At 40.0% G+C, this 24682-nt stretch overlaps 1 protein-coding gene across 1 annotated transcript in view; it reads right to left on the bottom strand.

The window, feature by feature from the left end:
• The window catches only part of LOC134530005 (basic salivary proline-rich protein 1-like), a 34775-nt gene extending 11550 nt beyond the window's left edge, over positions 1-23225 (bottom strand). The window contains exon 1 of the mRNA XM_063364531.1: positions 22976-23225. Within this exon, the coding sequence (XP_063220601.1) occupies positions 22976-23225 (250 nt within the window). The remainder of the gene's footprint in view (positions 1-22975) is intronic.
• Positions 23226-24682: the final 1457 nt, after the last annotated feature.

The following is a 24682-nucleotide window of genomic DNA, read 5'->3' as shown; positions in this document are numbered from 1 at the left end:
CCAACATTTATTCATCACCATCTTTACCCGCAACTTCTCTCGCGTGGTTCACTTGTTGATTCAGGCATGATCTTCAAGACAACTTAGCAGCTAAGACCACACTGCACAATGACAGGACCAAGAATTACAATGGGTAATTAAATGGCTTCTCTAGGCATGCATAAATATATAAAAAGCAATCTGAAACTATATTTTAAACATTTAATAAATAATTTCACTCTTAACTATTTACTCATAATAAATTTAGTTAAAATAGTAATTTCCAGTAGCGCTAACAGCCAAATAATTAAGTGATTCAGATAGTGAAACTACAAAAATAATGAAATTATAACAAATTATGCCAAATAGCAAAAAAAGATTTTCAAAGAAACCCGTAAATAATTGCAGACTGTTTAATGTATGTGCATATTACCAATTGCTAGGGACCGGAAAAATTCGCTGGTTCAATGACCTGTTGGATGAACTCCATAGTTCTACGTACACTCGGTCAAATGTGACCCACTCATTAGCTGCTGTCATATGAGTAGAGACTGGAAAAATTCGCGCTTTCGATGACCTCTAGGATAGACTCCACAACCCTCTACATACTCAGGCAAATGCCACTTGCTCATTGGCTATTGACTCGTGACACTTGTCAACTGGGACGCTTGCGATTCGATGTTTTTTTGGTTGAAGGTTTCCCATTGGCTAAAAGTCCTTCAGATAAACTGTAAGCCAATCACAGAAGCAATATAAATGTACAGTTGTTTGGATTCTAGCATATCGTGAAATGAATCCGCGAATTTTTCCGGTCTCTACTTATGAGACGTCCCAACGTAGCAGCCTGTGATTCGATACAGCTTTGGTTGAGTGTTTCTCATTGGCCCAGAGTCATCTATGTGAGTTGTGAGCCAATAACAGTGGCTGCATTGAGGTATAACTATTTGTATTTTAGCCTATCGCGAAATGAACTTGCAAATTATTCCGGTCTCTACCAATTGCCATAGTCTCATAAATATTTATACATGACTCGTAGTTCTATAAGGACGTATGTAATAAATGTCGTCACTGCCAATATGTATGGTTGATAGAAGCTGGCTCTGACGGATGAAGGCGGGGATTATTTCCCGAGACGCCGCTAGATATCAATCGCACAAATTGAATTAGCGCTCCACAGAGCTGCGAGGCGCGAACGCCTTCTCCAGTCTTGTTTCAATGACTCGGCCACTCCCAACTGCGGAGTTTAATTAACCCGCACCCAGGCAATGGGAGCAAAATAAATTATACCATTTCTCCCGAGCGCTGTTCAAACAGGATTAGACTGGCGAACACCTTGGACGAACGACTTCATTCGGAGAATTATATCGAGGGGCGAAAATGTTTGTGTGAGAGATAAAATCGGTGTCACTGCTTTAACTACATGGCTTTCTGCAGTCACATCAACACTTCATGAAATGCAAATCGAGTTCTTGCCTTGTTCCAAAAAAAAAAAAAAGAGACGTAAGAAAAGATCGCAGGGGCAGATGTTTTCAAGCGACAGTCGAGTGCATAATTAATTCGCGACAAGTCATGATTATTTATTTCCTGACGTATACTTAGCCCAAGCACTGACGCATACAAGAGGTATAAAGAGCTTCGCAATACGATGCTATTATCTCAAAGATAAACCAGAATATTCCATGGCCTAACAGAAAGATTGCAACATTACCTATCGTTATATTTAAACGTGCAATAGTTAGCCTATTTACTCTTCACACTAGACTTGGAACCTGAATCCAGCAAAGTACAGAATGTCCCATTTTCAATGGTGTATTATAACAGTTTAATTTACACTATTTACAAAATATAAAAAATCCAATCAAAGGTAAATTAACTTAGTTTTTCTTATATTACAGATGTTCAAAATATGCACCATTAGTTATACTGCACGCATACAAACCGAAATCCAATTATTCCCACACTTTGGTTAACAATTCCGGAGTTACGGAAGCAATAGCCTCTTCTGCTCTTTACAAAAATGAAATAGCAAAGACGGGAATCGAACACTTTTATTTAAACTTTTATCCTCTTGATATAAACCCCGAGGGGTATGCAAGAAGGAATTTTCTTTTCTAAATTTTGTATAACATTATTAGCCACTACATTCTCTTTTAATTCTTTTATTTTGGTTTAAGGGCATGATTCCTTTATATACATTTTTATAATTACTTATATATATTATATGATCATAAATGATTAAATGTGATTATGAATATACATTTCAGCAACATATATTTTTTCATGTAAATTTCCGTTCATCAAATCCGTTTTAAAGCCGGTTCGCATATAATCCACTTTAAGCAGCACATTTATACTTGCTTGGTGGTTCGATTACCATGCATAGGAAGAACCACCAAGAAACCTATGCAGAAGGTTCTGTTTATCTTCATATATGATCTTTTCTTTATTTCTTTCTGCTGTATTAGGTACTTCCTTATATCCTAAACAGATTGGTATTCTTTAATTACAGGAACTTGAGAGCGATTCAACTTTTCCTCTCAATATTAAATCAGCTACGCAAATTCAATTACAATTTCTTGTCACTTCTGCCATCAGATCTACTTAATAATCTTCCGAACTTGAATACTTTATACTCTCCCGGTCTTCTGCATGTATCTCTGTGCATTATCAGGCCAGTATTTTGTATCTCCAACACCTACCAAACACGCTTCTCGCCTCGTGTGAACGCTCACTCACTCACTCGCTCACTCGCTCACTCGCCACCCGACTGAGTCGCTGAGCGAGTGCGAAGCAGCCCTTGGCGCTCCGTGTGACGTCACACGGCAGTGCTTGGTTGGAAGGGAGGGAAGGTGCTGGAGAAACAGCAGCAGGACGGACTACTTCGCACTACTTTGAACACGAAGCTTTGGTCCACGCGACGAACAGAACTATTTTGTATTGTGTGTTTATTACCGCCGCACACGCGCCTCACACACGACAGCCATCAAAGTTTAAAATAAAAATGTAATGCATCAGTTTGAGAAGTGTATTATAGGCGCAGGCATTTTTCGCGAATAAATCTGAACACTTATTAGACTGCAACAAAGTAAACCTGCACCAGGGATTTCTTCCTTGTGATAGGCGGCCGTCTAGCGAGAGAAGTCGTTGCCATATTCGACCGAGCAACTCAGGACGCGTTTGCTTTCGCACTGAATTACTGCGATTGGTGTTGTGACAATCGACATGCGCCTGAAAGAAACTCACCCTATCACTAAACACAGACGATGCTATAGTGTTTTAACTTATAACTACTCTCGGAATCTTTTAGCGAAATATGCATGGCCCTAGGTGTATATGTTTACTCCAAATTTAACATTCATTCGGAAAGATATCACCATACGAAAATACATTTAAAAGATTTTAGAAATAAATAAAGTAAAAAAAAAACTCCAGAAATGCAGGAATAATACTAGTATTACTAAAAGAAAACCCAAGCCAACCTTCTTGCGAATACAAAATGATCTCCCTCATCTCAGTTAAATCGCGCGCGCGACTGATGGAAACAGGAAAATGTGTCACGTCTGTCGGATCGATCGCGCGGTGACCTACAGATGTGTCGCACGTGACTGGTTGTGATCGCGTGCGTCGCGTCGCCCTGGTCGCAGCACCACCGAGCACCGCGCAGCACCGCGCAGCACCACGCGGCGTGTCCTCAGTCAGGTGGTGCGAGAGTGAAGAAGTCTCGTCGGCTGAGCTGACCAGATCAACTGCAAGAACAACACGGCTTTAAACACGCGATGACGATGAAAATACGAAACTATAATGTATGGTCGATGTGATATTATTCCAATGTAATTACACTGCTTGTAACTCCTTGTGTAAATAAGTATTTTAAAAAAATGGTACATTTTTTTTATTTTTTATTTATCGTCTTTATTAGTGGCGAAGTTAAGGCGGTACGCCTTTTCTTACACTTAACCACTTTCTGCAATTACATCAAATAGTGGAATATTAAAAATTAAGCATTATATAAGCAGATGTTGACTAAATATTTAGAGAACAAATCAAAATTTTTACTTAATGTTCAATTTTAAATTTAACAAAAGATTCAACCATAACTAATTTAAAGTAATTAAAAATTAAGCATATACATTCATAAAAAGGAAAGTGATTTAACATACAGCAAATAGTATCAAAAAAATAGGTGCTACTACATTAAAACCAGTCACTCGCACATTCACACACAGATTCAAGCAGTAGGGTAGCGGCGAAGTGGTCATGGTAAGCAGTTGTTACAAAGATGTTTTTTTAGCCTGTACTTAAAGTAAGCTAGATTTTTTGTTTGACTTGTCGCTTGGTCTAGTTTATTCCCGAGCCTGCTACTCACGGTTGCAAAAGATCCCGAAAGACATTTGGATGAGTGCACTGGGTTAGATAACATTGGGTTGCGTGTGGATCGCGTGTTTAAAAATCAATACTATGTAAAAGGAAATAAACAAGCCTCCTAATTAAAAAATGAATAAATAAAATCAACGCCTCTAGCAGCAGTCTTCAGCGCACTGCTGCATGCAGAAAATGGACAGTCAGCGAACACCAGGTCCGAGACGTCTGCAGATAGCACTGTCGGGAATGTTGGCTTTACAGACATCAGGTTGACGGTGAACGAACTATACTTGATGTTTTCGAACCGTGCTCGGGCGAGGCACGGAGGACTTGAGCCTTTATTTATTTTGTGTATGTGTGTGTGTGTGTGTGTGTGTGTGTGTGTGTTGGGCGCAACCGACAACCCCTCTTTCTCTCGAGCGGCACAATCGTCCGCGGCCCTCTTCCGGCCTCCCCCCCCCCCCCCGCCACGGAGCATTCCCCGAGCGGCTCCCCTCTCTGTAGGCGACACTCGGCTGTTGCCTCGCCATCTTGACTCCCGGGAAACAAACCGAAGGGAAGTTTTCATTTCACAGACGAGAGAGCCACACCCGAAGTTCCCCGAAGTTCATGCTCGCTTTTTTTTCCCGTTCTATCTCATTGTATAAACCGGTGTGGCATTAAATTTTGCGGTCGTTTAGGATAGGTTAGCTACATTATAAATACTTTAAAACATTGTGGATGGTTGGTTATATTAAGTAAGTATAGCTACATTAAAAATACTGTAAAATCATTTTATGGTTGCCTAGCAAATAACTTTTTAATATGTAGCTATCCAGGGCTAGGAAACCGTTTACATGATTTCAGAGTATCTTTAATATAGCTATCCTAACCAAATCAACCGTCCACAATGTTTTAAAGAATTTATAATGTAGCTAACCTAACCTTTTACAATGCACAAAAAAAAAACCGAAGATGCACGATCGTGCGTTTGACATCTCTCGTCTGTGAAAAGAAGGCTTCCCACAAACCGACAGTCCCCTGGCGTCTCCCGCAGCAACTCAGCAACTTGCGGGCAACCCGTCCGGCGGAACGGTGGCTGCTTCGACCCCGGCCTGAGTCTCGCCACGCGCAGCAACTGCTTCCATGGTGGGCGGCAATTCAAAGAACGAATGATAACTAGAGGCTGGAAAAATTCGCGCTTTCGATGACCTCTAGGATAGACTCCACAACCCTCTACATACTCAGGCAAATGCCACTTGCTCATTGGCTATTGACTCGTGACACTTGTCAACTGGGACGCTTGCGATTCCATACTTTTTTGGTTGAAGGTTTCCCATTGGCTAAAAGTCCTTCAAGTCTATTAATATATACCGGAAAAATTCACGGATTGATTTCACGATATGCTAGAATCCAAAAAATTGTACATTTATATTGCTTCTGTGATTGGCTTAATTACCCGTCAAATTTCAAGCTACGTATAAAAAAAACTTTAATGGGGAAAATGTCTGAAATTCAAACACATTGGTCGCTAAGGCGGTTATTCTCCACGTAGAGTTTACAGTATACGCTTGTTTTATTTATTACTTCCCTTTCCTATTATTCCTTCCGCATATAAATGGGGATTTTTTTGTTTTTTTCGTTTTCTCTTTACAATTTTGAAACGAACGCCATTTCCGGCGAGTAATCTCACAGGACTACGCGCTCGGCGAATCACAGACGAGTTGATGTAAATTCCGTCGAATCACAGGAAATCCAGTCGAGACCAGCGGACCTTGTTCATTGTTCACGGGTTTGAGGTCCAGTAATAAGTTGGTCGTGAAGTGTTAGTAGAGAAACTACAATAGACTGTGTCGCTCGTCATGAAGTCTGGTTACTACTTCTACGGACATTTATCAAAGAACTGTTCGTATGTCTGTTTCCTGCTCATTTCTATCATTGTTCGTTGCCGTCTGTAACGTGTTTTTCTCACTGACTCTGGCGGCGAGATAAGCTCGTTTCGCATTGCACTGGACCGATGAGACAGCAGCTACGGCGTATACACAGGAAACTAAAATTTACTGTTATTAAAAAAATGTGTTTTTCGTAATATCCTAAACACGTGACTTATTCTTGAAACAAAAAAGTAATACGAAAATATTTTTTTTTGTAGTTACCGATGTTTGTAATTATTCTGTAAAAAGCCGTTGTAATGTTTGGAATAATGTACCAGTAGTTTACTGATTAAACGATAAGTCAGGTAAGGACAGCTACATTTAAAATACTGATTAAATTTTATTTACATACTTCATTGTTGTTTACACTACACGCCTCAAAAACGGACCCAAAAAATATGAATATTCAAAACTAACCGAAATCAGACTTGTTCAAAATGTAAAAGTATAGACAGCACAGACAATCCCGTGGAAGGGAGTAGTCGGATAAACATCACAGCACAGACGGTCGCGGAGGGCTGACAACGACCAGACAGTAGCAGCAAGAACAGTAAATACACATAAATAACAACCTTGGACAACACAGAGACAACTCAGTTCCCGATACGTCGCGTCTGTTTTTTTTTTTTTTTGAAGTCTCCTGTGTTCGTCTGTGATGACCTCTTTGTGATGTCCAAAATATGTGTTTTTTGACCTGACGTCTAATAAATCGATGAACGCCGGCTGCACGCACGAAAAAGTGTCCCGTTACGCACATTGTCCCGTTACGCTTTGTCCCGTTACGCTCATTGTACGCTTGCGCCGCATCTATCTCTCTTCCACTCGATTGGAAAAAACCATCGATTTGACTTTATCGAGGCACATTAAACTTGAAATACTCCCATTCGTTTCCTTATTTTCCTATCATCGTCCTATCCTTAACAGAATAACACAGATTGGAAGAAGTTAAATAGCAAACATGTATAAAAGTTATAGTTAAAATAATCTCTTCGTTAAAGTAATAAACATGTTTGAATTAATGAGTGCAAATAAAAGTAAATTTATCAATTAAATTGTAAATTTCATTTCACTTTTTCTTTGTATCCAAACAAAATAGTGATAATTCAATAAAAATGATTCAATTTTATTCATAAAAGTATGCAATCATTTCATCAATGTTTTGTTATGACGTTGTCACGTTAAACTATCGTCCGTAAACCGACTTTACAGACAACCAATTGTTTTTTTACATTTCTGTTTCGCCTGTGCATCTCTTTGTTGTCGAGATTATCTGTTAAGTACCATCGTTAGGTTCGTATTTTTGTCGCTGTGTTATCCAAGGTGTTTTTATATTAGTATAATATATATTATTCTCTTTGCAACTGTCTTGTCCGTCTGTGCTATGTTTTTAACTTATGAACATCAGCAGATTTTCTGTTATTTTTAAATTTCTCCTTTTTTGTCCGTAATTAAGGAATTAAGCAGTTACCTATTCAAAAAAAATTTAAAAAAAAAATAATTTTTTTTTTAAATATATCTTCTCCAATTCAAGAACCATTATAAAAACGTGCCTTTTTAAAATACTGACTTCCCTCACAACAGTGGTGTCACAACTCTCAATACATCACTCCTTAATAACCATAGCAGCATACACTCCACACGGTGTCAAGGCCACAACTCAAATGGCACGGTATTTAATTTGTTTCCCTAACCTAAGTGTACATATTTGTCTGGTAGAGGTCTGGGTTAGCGAAGACTGTAGGTGTGGCACCGGCCATAATCATGCAGGGTTTCAGCCATGCAGGAAGGGTTTTCATGCATCGTGTGCTTTGCTAGGGGATTGGCCAGCCATGACAGCGATTCTAACTCCCCTATCTTAAATCTTGACTTCATATAGATAAGTTGGGCCCAGGTAAAACCTGCATAGACACAGGGAAAACCCTGGACTCATGCATGCGGGGTTTAATTATTGCAAGCATTAAGCAATCAGGTTGGGTACGGGAAATAGAAGGCTGGTCCAGGAAGAAGAGATTGACAGAGTAGAATGTTGTCTACCATGAGATGGTTGAGCGCTTGGACATTACGTCCGCATTAGTTTAGGGTGGGCACTGGTGTTCAGGGGGCGACATTTGTCGTTTCCAGCCAGGCTGCCGGTAATGCTGTGTGCTCAAGAAACACTGCAAGGAGGGGAAGTGACGACACAGCTGCACTCTCTCGCCGCGTATGAGAACTTCAGATTGCGACGGTCGTTACCACAATGCCGAAAATACCATAACACCGAATGTCAAAATTGACCACAACGCCGACAGCTAGAAAACTGCTGTGTACCACAACGTCGAAATAACAACTGAATGAATTTGTGTGTGTTTCTTAAATGTACCTTAACGCCGAAATACCACAATCAAACCTCTTACCTAACCTAACCTAACTTAGCGTAATATAACCTAACCTAACTTAACCTAGCCTATCATAGCCTAGCCTAACCTAACCTAACCTAGTCTAACCTAACCTAGTCTAACCTAACCTAGTCTAACCTAACCTAGTGAAACCTAACCTAACCTAACCTAACCTTTGTGGCAGTCCTGCAATGACATTTTTCGGCGTTAGTGTATTTCGGCGTTGTGGTAATTCAGCGTTGTGGTATACAGCAGTTTTCTAGCTGTCAGCTTTGTGGTCAATTTGGCATTTCGGCGTTGTGGTGCGTCCCCGATTGGTGACACTCTACCTGTTAAGAATCACGCAAGAAACTCTACACTGGTGTATACGTAATTCAAAACAGGCTGTTTTTTAGTCGTGACTTTGGCGACGGTAAGAGAGGCCAGGGATGGGTGGCGACAGGATGGACTTCAAAGTGCTGCGCGAATCTTGCATGTGCTTTCATGTCTAAATGTACCACGGGCTTCCTCAACTGCGCCCACTGGTGTCTCGGCAGCACGTTGCTGCCAGGTCGGACTTCCAGCCTTGTGCTCGGGTCCTGGAGGAGGGGCATAGGCATTTCCTCCTAATTCCTTATCATTAGGGGCACGCATATTTCGCGAAAAGATTCCGAGACTAGCTGAAAGTCAAAACAATGTATCACCGTCTGTGTTCTGTGATTGGGTTAGTTTCTTTCAGGTACCTACATGTCGATTGTGACAACACCAATCACATTAAGTAAGTGTGGAATCAAACGCGTCCTGAGTGACTCAGTAAAACAAGGAGACGATTTCTCTCGCAGACGGCCGCCAATCACAAGGAAGAAACCGTTGGTGCGGGTATACCTTGTTGCAGTCTAATAGGCGTTCAGGTTTTTTCGCGAAAAATGCCTGCCCCTACTTATCATGGTTTACCAAAGTATTATTTTACTGCAGTGGTAGAGACAAGAGGATGTTCATGAACCACAAATAAAATGTACTAAATATCTCAATTGCAAATTTACCGAAATTGTATTGCAAAATTTATTTTGGCCCTCCCCTGCCCATGGTTGGTGCTGGGTAGTTCGGAACCCCACAGCAGCTGCAGCTGCAGCTAGACAGCAATTAGCGATCAGCTCCACTAATCCCTGTGTTTAAACAACTTGAGGCCGCGTATTCCCGCGTCTTGAATCACGTTCTCGTAATTTATGAGGAACATTTGCAGGCCACTCACCTTGAAATGCACTCCATACTTAGAGCCTGCGGGGGAACAGGTATTCTCGCGAGGACTCGCCGATGTGAGACCAGGAGCCCCTGTTGCGGAACACCTGCGGAGTGACGTCAGTCAGTCGCTGTTTGTGACGCCTTAGCTTTCTCTTTGTTCGCTCTGAGCGCCGCGAGAAACCGCCTTTCGTCGAAATGCACTTTGAGGTGGACAATATTTCACGGCAATCTGGTTTACGGAAAACGATTTCTTTATCTGCGGCAAGCACCTGCAGGAAATACAAACACACCAAGGATTTGCCCCCCCCCCCCCCCCCGGGCAAATGCCAACCGTTCTATGAGCGCAACCCTCCTCTGAGCCTGCTGGGCAGCGACCAGCGACTGAGAGGCACGTGACGGCGCTCTGCCAGCACAGAACAAGGAGGGAAATAAACAAGTGCGACTCTTACAGTAGAAACTGAAACCATGCTTCACGCGACAAGTGTCGATATCTGTTGGGCGGGCCCATAACTACCAGCAAATAAAAAATCGGTATAGAGGTTCTCATACAAAGTTTTGTTAGTATTTTTTTTTTTTTTTAATTCAGGTCTCCCACTAATTTAATCGATGCGAAAATACTTAATGCTGTTTTGTAATAAACCGTCATGTAATAAATAAAGGAGTAGGAGGTGCAAAAACTCATTGTATTACACACCACAAAATTAGTGGCTACCTAGATAGAGTGAATTTTCACTGGTTTGTTTGCCTGATAATAGCTTATACACTACTTCTCCTAATAAATTAATGTAGTTATGTCAGCAATATTTTATGATTACTACCATCTAGCGGACGGGCCCATAACTACTTCAGAAAACTAGGTCTCAGTCTCGGTAATTAGAGTTTCTCCCCCGTGTCTGCCAGCCAATGGCAACACCGCGGTAATTGCACCGCCGCACTTGTGTATTCCGTCGCGCGTAGCCGTAAATACCGCTCGCGCTGCGGTTTACGAGGGCACGTCCCTACCAGACCCGGTCAGACCTAACTGTATTCATATTCCGATACACCTAATGGATAGGGACCGGAAAAATTCGCTGATTCATTTCACGATATGCTAGAATCCAAATAACTGTACATTCATATTGCTTCTGTGATTGGCTTACAGTTTATCTGAAGGATATTTAGCCAATGGGAAACCTTCAACCAAAAAAGTATCGAATCGCAAGCGTCCCAGTTGACAAGTGTCACGAATCAATAGCCAATGAGCAAGTGGCATTTGTAGGGACCGGAAAAATTCGCGGGTTCAATGACCTCCAGGATGAACTCCATAGTTCTACGTACGCTCGGTCAAATGTCACCCACCCATTGGCTGCTGTCTTGTGAGACGTCCCAACGTAGCAGCCAGTGATTCGTATAAAGCTTTGTAAGGGTGTTTCTCATTGGCCCAAAGTCCTCCAGGTGAGTTGTGAGCCAATAGCAGAGGCAGCACTGAGGTATAACTATTTATATTTTAGCCTATCGCGAAATGAATTCGCGAATTTTTCCGGTCTCTAACAATGGGGAACCTTCAACCAAAAAAGTATCGAATCGCAAGCTTCCCAGTTGACAAGTGTCACGAGTCAATAGCCAATGAGCAAGTGGCATTTGCCTGAGTATGTAGAGGGTTGTGGAGTCCATCCTAGAGGTCATCGAAAGCGCGAATTTTTCCAGTCTCTACTAATGGATTATTTTGATAATTTCAAGTAGCTCCACACGAGCTTATGCGTTGAAATACCGAACATTTCGCCAGTAGTTGTTTGCCATTTATGATCGTCCAAGATTATATTGAAATAAAAGTTGATACTTTTGTACTGATTCCGAAATTAATTATCTTCCATATTATTTTATACATACATCCCCTACCCCATCCCCCCCCCCCCCCCCCCCGAGCTATCCACTAACGGCGGCCGTGTCTGACTGAAGCCACGAAATCGTTCGGTGCACTAATTTTAGTTAGAATTCGAATAAATACTACCTATTGTAGCCGTTGCCATGGTGTGACTTCCAGAAAACAAAAATACGGAAGGTTTTTTTTTAAATAAATCGCTATAACTTTCATAATATGAAAAATATCACATACGTTTGAACGTATTATAACTCGTAGGAATACATTTTTGATACGACCAACTATAACTGGAAGTGTGGAAAAGTCAAGGCCTGGAGGGCAAAATAATTCATAACTCCCTTAGTAGGCACATTATCGAATCCGTTCAAATAGTCTGTAAAGGGCATAACTTTGATAGTTTATGTATACTTATTTATTCCCATTTTAATAATATTTCTGATAAATACATAATAATTTGGCTTTCATTTCTTTTTCAAAAATTTAAGTAACCGAATTTTTGTTAAACGAACCATTGCAGCAACAGGATGAAAACAGGGGTAGAATAAAAAAAATCATAATTTTCGTACTATGTAAACTATTAAATCTATTATAATTTATAGTAAAACCATAAATTATAATCTACAACTTTCATCTGAGATAATATTTCATACAATGAACTATTTACTGCAATGGGTGGAAAATAACCGGGGTTGAAAAACAATTAGATAATTTAATAACTTTCTTAGTAAGTAAAATATAAAATCCTTTCAGACTGTTTGTAAACCTTATAAATATTAACTAAAACTTTTTTCGGAATCAATTTTTGATAATACAAACCATTATTGCAGGGGGTAGAAAAAACCTGCGGCTGGAATAAGAAAATAAATAAAATTTCCCTACCCTTTATTTTATCGAATCCATCCTTTTTTTGGTTTCACTTTCGAATATTGTCTAAAACTTATGTTAGAATAAATTTTTATCCAATCAACCATTACTGCAAGGGATGGAAATAACAAGGTTTGAAAGTATACTTACTATCAAATCCGTTATAATTTATTGTATGAATCCTTAACTTTATCTAAAACAATTTATGATGAAACGAATTATTTCCTTAAAAACGGGGCCTGAAATTTAAAATAAAAAATTCAAAACTTTCGTATTATCAAATTAGTTCGAATTTATTTTAAACCATCTTATTATTACTTTAAACCTTGGTTCAAAGTAAACTTTTATACGACCACGTTATTAGTGCAGGATTGAAAAAATACTGTTTGAAGGTCAACAAAATTTAATAATTACCTTCGTTGGCAACATATCAAATTCGTTCTAAGCTATTCCAATGCTGGATGCATTGAATTAAAAACATTCATAATATTTTCTCTGCATGGAAATACATAAAATGTTTAATCGATCCTTTTGTAATAATAGAGAACATGAATATGTTAAATATTTTAAGTTCTTAAAACGTTCCAGAATGTTATAGAAATTGCCAAAATATTTCCAGAAGAAATAGGTACTTCGAAATAAACATAAGTCTGTAGGTTGTGTCATAAAGGATATTAACAAAATATTTGTTTTACGTTAATTCTTATACAAATATAATATTACAGGAATCTTCTATATAAGTTTAAAACAATAACATCTTAATTGTATTTAAAAATTATTTTTCATCCAATTAATTAAAAGCCACGAAATATATTATTTAGTAAATATATTAGAAATATATTTAGAAATATATTAGTTAGTTTCCAGAAACTAAATATTTTTCCTCTGTGCACTTACGAAGTACATTGTACAGAAGTCAATTCGAAATAAAAGTGTTTATCTATATAAATACTAATGTAATTATTTTTTCTTTTAAAATCTTAAATCTCAGAAAGTACTTAACCGATTGTTTTGAAGTTTTTGAACATCATTGTTTTCGAAAACGCGCGTGTTTTTACATATCTATGTTACACCTCTTACCGGCAAAAGACAGATAAAAATTATAAATATATAAAAACATAATTTTTTTAATATTTTCATTGCTATAGAGTTATATATATATATATATATATATATATATATATATATATATATATGTGTGTGTGTGTGTGTGTGTGTGTGTGTGAGGCAGAGCGATATAGTGGAATATACGTACATAGAGAGAGGTATATAGATATATTCAGAGATAAAGAGATACATATATATATATATATATATATATATATATATGGAAGTAAATAGTTATACATATAGAGATACAAAGATTTTATATGTGTACCTACTTCAAACAAATTAACAAAAAAAAAATTGGCATTGTAACGCATGTCGGGCCTTAGCTAGTTTAAAATAAAACTTATTGATTTAAAAAGTGTAAAAAAACTATAATCAGACGCCAAAGCCGCGTCTGTAGTGCATCTGAGCGTCAGCAGCTATTGTAGAGAGAGAAAGAGAGAGAGTAAAAATGGACGTCATACCGAAGCGAATCGTTGTTCGTTCCAGGTTAGTACAAAGCAATTGAGTTCTTGAGGACGGTATTTTCCTTTTTGATGTCGTTGAAATGTCTTCGCGTGTTTACACTTCAGTCACTCGATTACAAGATGACTTACAGACTTCAAGATTCAAGAGTGTGTGTGCCTATAAAAAAAGGTAAACAGCTGGCCGCTAAAGAGCAAAACTAATAAACACCAGCAAATTACTTTCTTGTTTCGTAAAGGGAAGCGTAAAACCTTGGTAATAAAAAGAGCGTACTGTACCAAACTTCGGTAAGAGGGTTTAGATGTGCTTTTTATTATGCCTCCTTTTTGGTTTCTTCGTGGAAGAGAAACAAAAAGGCGAGCTCCGTTCTCTCTCTCCAAGGAGCAGTTTTACTCCTTGTATCAGACTTCTGAAGCAGGAAAAGAGGTTTTTTTTTTGTGCCTCTTCTTCGTTGCTTCTTCGGCGGTATGCGCTTCTTCCAGCCGTCACTAAACTCAGTCTGCCGCTCGGCAGAGCGTCTTTGTTCGCTCCCGTCTACCCTAACCCTCACTATCCCCCCCCCCCCCTCCGAGGGCTGGGCCCGTGACGTCACCCTCGGAGCAGGGGAGGGGCGCGTGCATCGCCGCCGCGTCACAGCGGCGCTGTGTTCGCCCGTGGCCCAGGCTGAGCCACAAAACATGAAGTGCGACTCTTACAGTGGAAACTGAAACCATGTGTCGCTATCTGTTGGGCGGGCCCATAACTGCCAGCAAATAAAAAATCGGAATAGAGGTTCTCATACAAAGTGTTTTTGGTTATTACTTTTTTTTTGTTATATTAAGTTATCTCCTTGACGGCGCAATACTAATTTAATAGATGCGAAAATACTTAATGCTGTTTTGTAAAAACCGTCATGTAATAAACAAAGGAGTAGGAGGTGCAATACCTCATAGTATTACACACCACAAAATTAGTGGCTACCTAAATAGAGTGAATTTTCACTGGTTTGTTTGCCTGATAATAGCTTAAACATTACTTCTCCTAATAAATTAATGTAGTTATGTCAGCAATATATTATGAAAACTACTATCTTGCGGACGGGCCCACAACTACTTCAAAAAACTAGGTCTCAGTCTCGGTAATTAGAGTTTCTCCCTCCTTGGGCTGAGCACTAGTTTCTGAAGTAGTACTGGGCCCACCCGCTAGATGGTAGCTTTCAGAATATAACACTAACATAGCTGCCTTGATTGTGAGTAGTAATGCATCAGATATTATCAGGCAAACAAACCAGTGGAAATTAATTTACCTTGTTTTGTTGGCCACATATTTTGTGGTATGGCATGCCACAACTACTGCATCTCCTACTCATTTATATAGAACCAGACTTTTTATTACATAACAGTAATAAGTGTTTTTTTTCGTCAATTAGTTAAATGATTGCAAGTAGCTATGAGCCCAACCAACAGATAACGTCACATGTCGCGTTAAAATATAGTCTCAGATTCTAATTTATCTAATTATTTTGTTCCCTGAGATTTTAATGTAGCAATTCTCTTTTAAAATTCAATAAAATGGCAACTTACTCATTAATAAATCTTTTAATGGTTATACTGAACTCCCCCCTCCTTCACACATCGCTGCTACGTCTCTGACCATGGCACGCTCTGCAGTTTTATAATATCCCCATGCCCAATGTACACGTTATAAGTTATAAGCTATTGTTAGTATTCATACTACTAGTTTCATCAAAGTGTTCTTATTTTAAGTTGTTCAATCCACATTACAATTATTTGTGATGTCATATAGGAATTATTTATATCCTAGTGGTTTGAGATAGGATTTGTTCGACGGAATAAACCTTTTTATAACCCACACCAAATGAGTTGGATTTTTTTTCGCATAGAAAATCGAGCCTAAAACTTCAAAACCTTTCCTCTAGTAATACTTTAGTGAAATGAATATCAATGTCACATCACTCTTGAGATTATCTCTTTATGTACATTTACGAAGAACAACGATTACAAGTTATCCAGGAATTTTCACCAGTCTGCGAATAGTTTCGTGAATTTACTGAGACCACTTAATTTGATGATGAACCACAATTTTGTCGTACTTCAACAAAATTTCCAAATGCCTGCCACGTCCACACGTAACTCCTTTCTTGCGCCCAACTGCCGCGCTCACTACTTGGCTCCATTTGGCTCCATTTCACTCTCTGAGCTACCGTCCGTGGTTCTGCTTCGCGTCAGTAACACTCGCAACAACTGCCTGTGTTTACCGGCGAATAACTTCTGTGGCAGTACATTTCTAATTTTCTATGAACACAGTTTTATTTTCAGTTTAACTTGAAACAAGAAAACAAAACATAAATAATTTAATTTTAAATGTCGCAATATATAACTCGGACTCATAGAGTAATTCCTGAGCGAAATTATTAGAGACTGGAAAAATTCGTGCTTTCGATGACCTCTAGGATAGACTCCACAACCCTCTACATACTCAGGCAAATGCCACTTGCTCATTAGCTATTGACTTGTGACACTTGTCAACTGGGACGCTTGCGATTCGATACTTTTTTGGTTGAAGGTTTCCCATTTGCTAAAAGTCCTTCAGACAAACTGTAAGCCAATCACAGAAGCAATATAAATGTACAGTTGTTTGGATTCTAGCATATCGTGAAATGAATCCGCGAATTTTTCCTGTCTCTAGAATTATTAAATAATACTAACAATAAGTAGAGACCTGCAAAATTCGCGGATTCATTTCGTGATATGCTACAATTCAAATAATTTTACCTTAGCGCTGCTTCTGCAATTGGTTCACTGTTAATCTGGAGTAATGAGGGCCAATTACAGACCCTTGCTCAAAGAAGTGTAGAATCACAGACACTCGGTCGAGGCGACTCACAAGTCAGCAGCCAATGAACAGGTGGCATTTGCCCGAGTGTGTAGAGTGTAGTAGAGTCTATCCTGGAGGTCATTGAATCCGCAAATTTTGCAGGTCTCTAGCAATAAGTAGAGAACTGCAAAATTCGTGGTTTCGATGGCCTTCAGGATAGACTGCACATACCCCTGTACACTCGGGCAAACAACGCAAGTTCATTGGCTGCCGACTTGTAAGTCGTCTCAGCTGGTTTGTCTGTGAGTCGATCCTTTTTGGTTGAGGGTTTATAACTGTTTGAGATTCGTCCAGATTAACAGTAAGCCAATAGCAAAATTATCTAAGAGGTATATGTGTTTGAATTATAGTCTATCACCGAATGAATCCGCGAGTTATGCAGGTCTCTAGCAATAAGTCATAACTTGCAAGTAGTTTTTTTGTCATCTTTTTAAGTTCAAATAGTATTTATCACGTCAGCATTTGTGTACACCAATAGATCGCAAGTTAAGGAGGATTAGGCCCTTCCATCTTGAATTTTTCCATCTTTTCACTAAAATTCTAATTTTGAGCTATTTATCCCAATTTTTTTGCATTTCACGGCATAAATCATATCTCCCAGACCTTGTCGCAAATAAATATTTACTAACAGGCTCTAGTCTGTAGGAGCCGCGAGGGAAACACCTTATTATATCACGCGAGCGACACCAATTACTAGAGACCGGAAAAATTCGCGGATTAATTTCACGATATGCTAGAATCCAAACAACTGTACATTTATATTGCTTCTGTGATTGACTTACAGTTCATCTGAAGGACTTTTAGCCAATGGGAAACCTTCAACCAAAAAAGTATCGAATCGCAAGCGTCCCAGTTGACAAGTGTCACGAGTCAATAGCCAATGAGCAAGTGGCATTTGCCTGAGTATGTAGAGGGTTGTGGAGTCTATCCTAGAGGTCATCGAAAGCGCAATTTTTTCCAGTCTCTATGCATGACAACATTCACGCCACTTCTCTTCTATGTTTTAGTCGTCCCGCTAGATCGTCAGGATCCCTAGGGGTCCACGTTGGCGTGACAAAAAAAATGGGGGTCCACGAAAAATTTATCTGATTTCGATAGTGAAGAACTAAAATGTTGGCCTGACTTCACCTATCAATGTAGGCAGAGTGAGAATTGATTGGTTCCTTCTGGTGTGAGTAGATGTCAAAAAAGTAAAGTTGGATTGAATCACTTTTTTTGATTGGCCAACTTTACTTTTTTGACATCCACTCACAGTACAATCAATTAAATAACTAACCAATCAATTCTCACTCTTTTTTTTTCGTAAACTATTAATTCGTGGTTGGAACTCGGCCGCAACGCCAATTTCCATAGTTAGATCTAATCTTCACATTTTTTTGTCGAGTTTTGGGAATATGGTTAAAATGTAGCTGCATGGGGACCACCGGTGGTCTATGAGAAAAGACGTCAGGGAACCTCTGCACTAGATCATTATTAGTTCACTCGCCTCTGCTGCAAGGCCACGAGAGACAGCGAGTAGAGAAGGGAGGGTAGAGCGAGGAGACCAAGGAGCATGTAAGAAGATCTGGAGTGGACATGTGTAGGGCGAGAGCGAAGCCAGCCGGTTGCGAAGAAGGGTTGAAAAGAAAGAGGAGGAGAGCGTATTTCTACTGCAAACGCAGCCCCAGCCCACTTGTCCTTGAGGTTTGAGTGGCGCTGGTGTGCGGCTACAATGGTGATTTCCTGTAGCGCATATGGCTGAAGAAATCGATGGAATTCCAAGCCGGATGGCGTTGCTTTTCACATGTATTAAAGATTTTTTTTTTCATTTGTTAACTAAATTAATTCCCAAAACTTTTGAAGCATCAGAAAAAAGTGGCAAATGCTTTAAACAGAAGTAACTAATCTTCGAACTTTTCGAAAAACCTAAGAAAACTATTTAACAAAGAGAAGTAGTTTCAGTTGTATAATTCTTTACTTTTTTCATATATTTCCAAAACGTGACGATCAACGACAGATCTGGGAAAAAGCGACAAAGCGGAAAAATTGGACTGCGTCTCCGAACCATGCATTGTGTACAGTGCATTTTGAAGACAAATGGGTCTTAAGAAGCGAAAATCTAACTCGATTAAAGGATGATATGGTGTTCGGTATATTAAGGTTTCCCTCAAAGGAACGGTTTCACAATGCTTTTAAGATATTAGATAAATCCCAACATAAGTTTAAAACATTTCTCTTAAGAGTGTGCTTCGTAGCATTAAAAGACGTGCCTTAATTATTTTGCAAATTTATCATTGTTATGGTGACGATGTCAGTGGTTTTCGTATTTTTTTTAGAAATATAGTACAGTATGTATTAGCAACTACGTTAAGAACTGTTATTTTATTCACACAGAGAAAAGAAATACAAAATGCTAAAATTTGGCGTCTGTCTTTTTATATCCTATATAGGCTTGTTATTATATGTGTGTTGTAACATGTATAAAAATGTTAAATATATTCAACAATATTTGGTAATTATATATATTTCAAAACTTTTATGTACGCTACTTGAAACTACGTGAAAGGTTTTCAGTCTATAAAGGCCTATTCTATGATTTTTTAAAATTATTAATTCTTATGCAAACAATTAATAAAATTGAAAGTTTCTTACATTGTCAGTATATGCATAGCATTACAGTTATTCCAAACAATTCTCTACCAGTGTTAAGCTAAGGTTTGCATGTTACGTTGGTTGAGTAAGTAGACTGGAACATGAACATGATATTGAAAAGACTTCTAACTTCTACTAATACACGTATATTACAAGAGATTTGTAATAGATTAAATGAAGTAAGTAAGAATTCGTTTTTTATAAACGTTGTGTATGAAATTATAAAATTTGAGAAGTATAATAACAAAAAGAAGTGCGTTACGAAGACATATGTCGGTAGTGTTACCCACTGAAACATTATTCCCACTTCAACTCTCTGTAAAAATAAAAGTATTGGGTTGAATGCGTCTAGAGTGGTATATAAATAAAATTTGAAGCTTCTTCCTAATTTCATTCGCAGGTGTCCCCCACCTATAGTTGCAAACAAAAATTTTTCCACGATGTTGAAATTTACTCTGCGTATTCACAAAAAAATTTGGCAGTAAATAGGTATTTAATTTTTAAAAATGAAAGTATTCATGTTTCGAAAAAAAATATTAAAGCGGTGTGGGGAAGAATGTTTACAGATAATCCAGTAAAATTTTCAGTTTGATTGTTTTGATAGTTTCGGAGCTGTTGCGAGTTTAGTTTGGAGGATTTTTCCGCCGCGCGAGACAAGTTTGGCTCGTTTTCGTTTTCTTCCAGCGTAGGAAGCAGGGAACAAACGCCGATACCCGGCTTCACCTCGCATCCTTTGCTGGCCTTCCCTTGTCCTCTCCAGATGTATTACTGTATATTAGCTCCATGGAGGAGACAAGCGTACGCCCTAGTGACCTTGGCGATCCTCTCACTCAGGCTGTCGTTAAATTATAGCACCATTTGTTGAAAGAAAGGCTGTTGGCACACCATCCCAGTCGACGAGAGCCGGGATTCAAGTCGAGGGAATTGTTCCAACCCCCTCCGAGACTTGTTTCGCCCTCCTCATGGACATGGCAGTTGGTGTAAAGTTTATTGCAAGGTCCAGCATATGACCTTATAAAGGTGCCTCATACATCCCCGTGAATAATTTTTAAGATACTTCAGCCTGGAAACCCCCGTTTATTGGCTATGTTTTTGATGTGCGATCCATTTTTGAAGAGCTATTTACGTCATTGTCGGAAGTGTGTCAGAAACATATTTCTAAAATTTCCCGTAGTTTTCTGTAAAACCGTGTAATTCAAACTGTTCGTTGAATCAAAACGCCGAGCCAGGTGGGATATTGTGTAGTACATTCATCTCCATCATGACCCGGAGGATATGAGTGGATTGGGACCTATGAGCTAGTTGATTCCAGACGCAGGGATGAGTCAAGAGTGCAACCCCGACGGAGCGAGGCGGTGCAGTGGTAACACGTTTCACCCGCACTCGGGCATGCTAGCAGAAGTAAAACACCAAGGTCATCTATACGCTCACTTTGCATATGAGCATGTTTATAGTGTGATTCACCGACACACATAAATTCACACGAATATTTACGACTCGGTCACAAAACCTTCTCATGTTTATCTTTATGATGTCGTTTTCGTCGTGTACATTTGTGACCGAACCGGAAAGTTTATTCACTTACAACGCCATTCCCACGAGCGTTATAAAACACGCCTGAAGTATGTTCCGAGCTCAGTCCTCTGGCAGTTTGGAGAGAACTGTTACGAGAGTTGCGGTCGCGTCCGTCCGCGCGCCGAACTTTGTTCGCAAACAGCTTCGCCAGCCGTATTTGTCAAACATTCGGAACGTTGTTAGCAGACAGTTCGCCAACAGAGCTCTCTGCCAGGATCCCAACGCTTGAGTTATTAGCCTCGATTTGCTTCTGCGTCGCGAGAGACGGGACCGCACGCAACTTTGCGCAGACCATTCCGCGTGAGCGCGGCAATATGTGCGCGTCTTTGTGATGCACATACCTGAGGGAGGTGGTATTTGAAATGAAGAAGAACTAACGAAATAAAACTAATTAAATGAAAAACTAATTAACTAAATCATAATACACGGAAAAAATAATTATTTACCTTTCTTTCTTGATCTACATTCCGCAGGATAACCTGCTATGTTTTTTTCCTGCAATGTAAATACATAGGGACCGGAAAAATTCGCGGGTTCAAATGACCTCCAGGATGAACCCCATAGTTCTACGTACGCTCGGTCAAATGTCACTCACCCATTGGCTGCTGTCTTGTGAGACGTCCCAGCGTAGCAGCCTGTGATTCGTATAAAGCTTTTGTTGGGTGTTTCTCACTGGCCCAAAGTCCTCCAGGTGAGTTGTGAGCCAATAGCAGAGGCAGCACTGAGGTATAACTATTTATATTTTAGCCTATCGCGAAATGAATTCGCGAATTTTTCCGGTCTCTACTCAATATGCGTTTGCTTCGCGCTGCATTAATGTGATTGGTGTGCTGACAGCAGATACGTAACTGAAAGAAACACACCCAATCACGAAACACAGACGATACTACAGTGTTTTGAATTTCAACTATGTGGTCTCGAAATCTTTTCGCAAAAAATGCATGCCCCTATCAATTGTGTTTCATTACGAATGGAATTAAAAATTTTCATACTACCGTACAGCGTTCACATTTTCACGTTTCGCTTCCAATGTGTATTTATATGAGTGAGGTGGGGGGAAATGGATGAAACCGGTATCACCACCACTGTCCACAGCTTGACAGGTATGTAAATTCCAGTAGAGAGTACTCGAGGTACAGATAGAAGGGAATAGCTGCGCTTGTGTCATGACTAGAGACTGGAAATATCCGCGGGTTCGACGACCTTCAGGATGGACTCCACGTTCCTCTGCACGTGTGGGAGACGTCGCTTGTTCATTGGCTGCTGACATGTGATGCGTAGAGACCTGCAAAATTCGCGGATTCATACGGTGATAGGATAGAATTCAAACACATATACCGCTTAGATAATTTTGCTATTGGCTTACTGTTCATCTGGACGAATCTCAACCAGTTATAAACCCTCAACCAAAGAAGGATCGAATCACAGACAAACCAGCTGAGACGACTTCCAAGTCGGCAGTCAATGAACTTGCGTTATTTTCCCGAGTGTACAGGGGTATTTGGAGTCTATCCTGAAGGCCATCGAAACTGCGAATTTTGCAGGTCTCTAGTGATGCGTTTTTAAAAGGTAACTAACTGTGGTTAAATAATTCTTTGATTGATGGTTTCCAATTGGCTCAAAGTTCCCCGGATTGAAAGGGTGCCAATAGCAGAAGCAGCACAAAGATATAATTATTTGGAGTTTAGCTTCTGACGAAATGAATCCACGAATTTTTTTCCGGTCCCTAATCATGACCCAACCTGGCTCGTCCGCCGGCCCGCTGGGCAGTGACAGCTGTGCCGTGGTTGGCAGGCCTGGCTCGCCGGGGCCGGAGGGGGGAGTGGCGGGGAACAGGTTCCTGTACCCCCTCCAGGGCCGCCACTGTCGCGAGGACAATGTCTTCCGCGGACCGCAGCTGCCGCACATACCCCGTCCTCGTGCCACCCGTCCTCGTGCCACGAGCTCCGCGTCTTGCCGCTCGTTGGAGGTGTCCACCTTACCAACAGCCATCACACTCGCCTATACAAGCTCCATTGCATCAGTAATGTCCGCAGGCTTTCACGGCCATTGTCTGTCTGACGTAGCTTGACTTCTGGGTTGTAGCCTGCGTCCTTGGAGAATAATTCACCGACGTTTTCGGTCGATATTGCAGTCGCCATCACCAGGAAGCGGCAATATTTTGACCAATTCCGGCACATTTTGAAGGTCAAGGTCAAACTTTAAGTTCAAGGTCAAATTTCAAGGTCAAGGTCTCTTCAAAAAGTTGGCAGTTTACTGCATTTCTTGCCTTTCTTGCATCTTTTGCATAGCAGCAGTAGGTAACTGCTCCCTGATGATGGCGACTTGTAATGTCGACCGAAAACGTTGGTGAATTATTCGCCAAGGACACGGCTACAACCCAGAAGTCAAGCTACTTTCAATAATTTCATTGTTCCGTTTTCAACACGTAATTTTCGGTCAGCGTAAAGGCTGAAACAGGTGTTTCACGAACCGTCTAGGTATTAAATATGCGGTGCACAGTATCGTAAGAAGCAGGGGCGCATACCTATAGTATTCGCTTGTTGTGACTCGCGGAAATTAGATAAGAGGGGAGGGGATTACGTGGTCCGAGAGTTTTGCGCATGTTTTTTTTTTTTTACCAACAGGAGTCATCTCTGGATAATGTGCTTGTATGTATTTACACTGTCCACATTTAGGCACGCATATATGTCGCAGAATCCGAAGCTACTTTCGCACACAACGTAGCAGTTTTGAAAAATTCAACTTGTTTTCCCCCCCTCATTTACTTCTGTCGGAATATTCAGTTTCAAAAGTTGGAATTTTGACAGCAATTATTATTATACATGAGTAGAGACCTGAAAAATTCGCGGATTCATTTCACGATATGCTAGAATCCAAACAAATGTACCTTTATATTGCTTCTGTGATTGGCTTACAGTTTATCTGAAGGGCTTTTAGCCAATGGGAAACCTTCAACCAAAGAAGTATGGAATCGCAAGCGTCCCAGTTGACAAGTGTCACGAGTCAATAGCCAATGAGCAAGTGGCATTTGCCTGAGTATGTAGAGGGTTGTGGAGTCTATCCTAGAGGTCATCGAAAGCGCGAATTTTTCCAGTTTCTATACATGAGGCAGTTTGTTTTCATCCAAATCCAATAATTTAGTTTCGCTTCATGCCTGCTGGGGCAGTGTCCCCGCCTCCTCAGAGCGTGCAGCACACACGAGTCCCCGGCCTCAAAGAGCAACGATCACACAGATCTGTTCCGTCTACTGCGCTTGCTCCATCACTGGCTTTCAACAGCAACAAAATAGTGTTGATTCACATTTGGTATTCTAACAGAACCGCTGCTTATTTTGAAGCAGTAGATTTTTTATTTTAATTTACGCACAATTCACGAAAATAGAAAATAATTCTAAGACGTACAACGTGATAACGAGAGTCCGTGACGTTGCCAACCGCGCGCGCCAA

This window comes from Bacillus rossius, chromosome 3 (genome assembly GCF_032445375.1).
Source record: "Bacillus rossius redtenbacheri isolate Brsri chromosome 3, Brsri_v3, whole genome shotgun sequence".
NCBI lineage: Eukaryota > Metazoa > Arthropoda > Insecta > Phasmatodea > Bacillidae > Bacillus > Bacillus rossius.
This window is presented reverse-complemented; position numbering and strand designations above follow the sequence as displayed.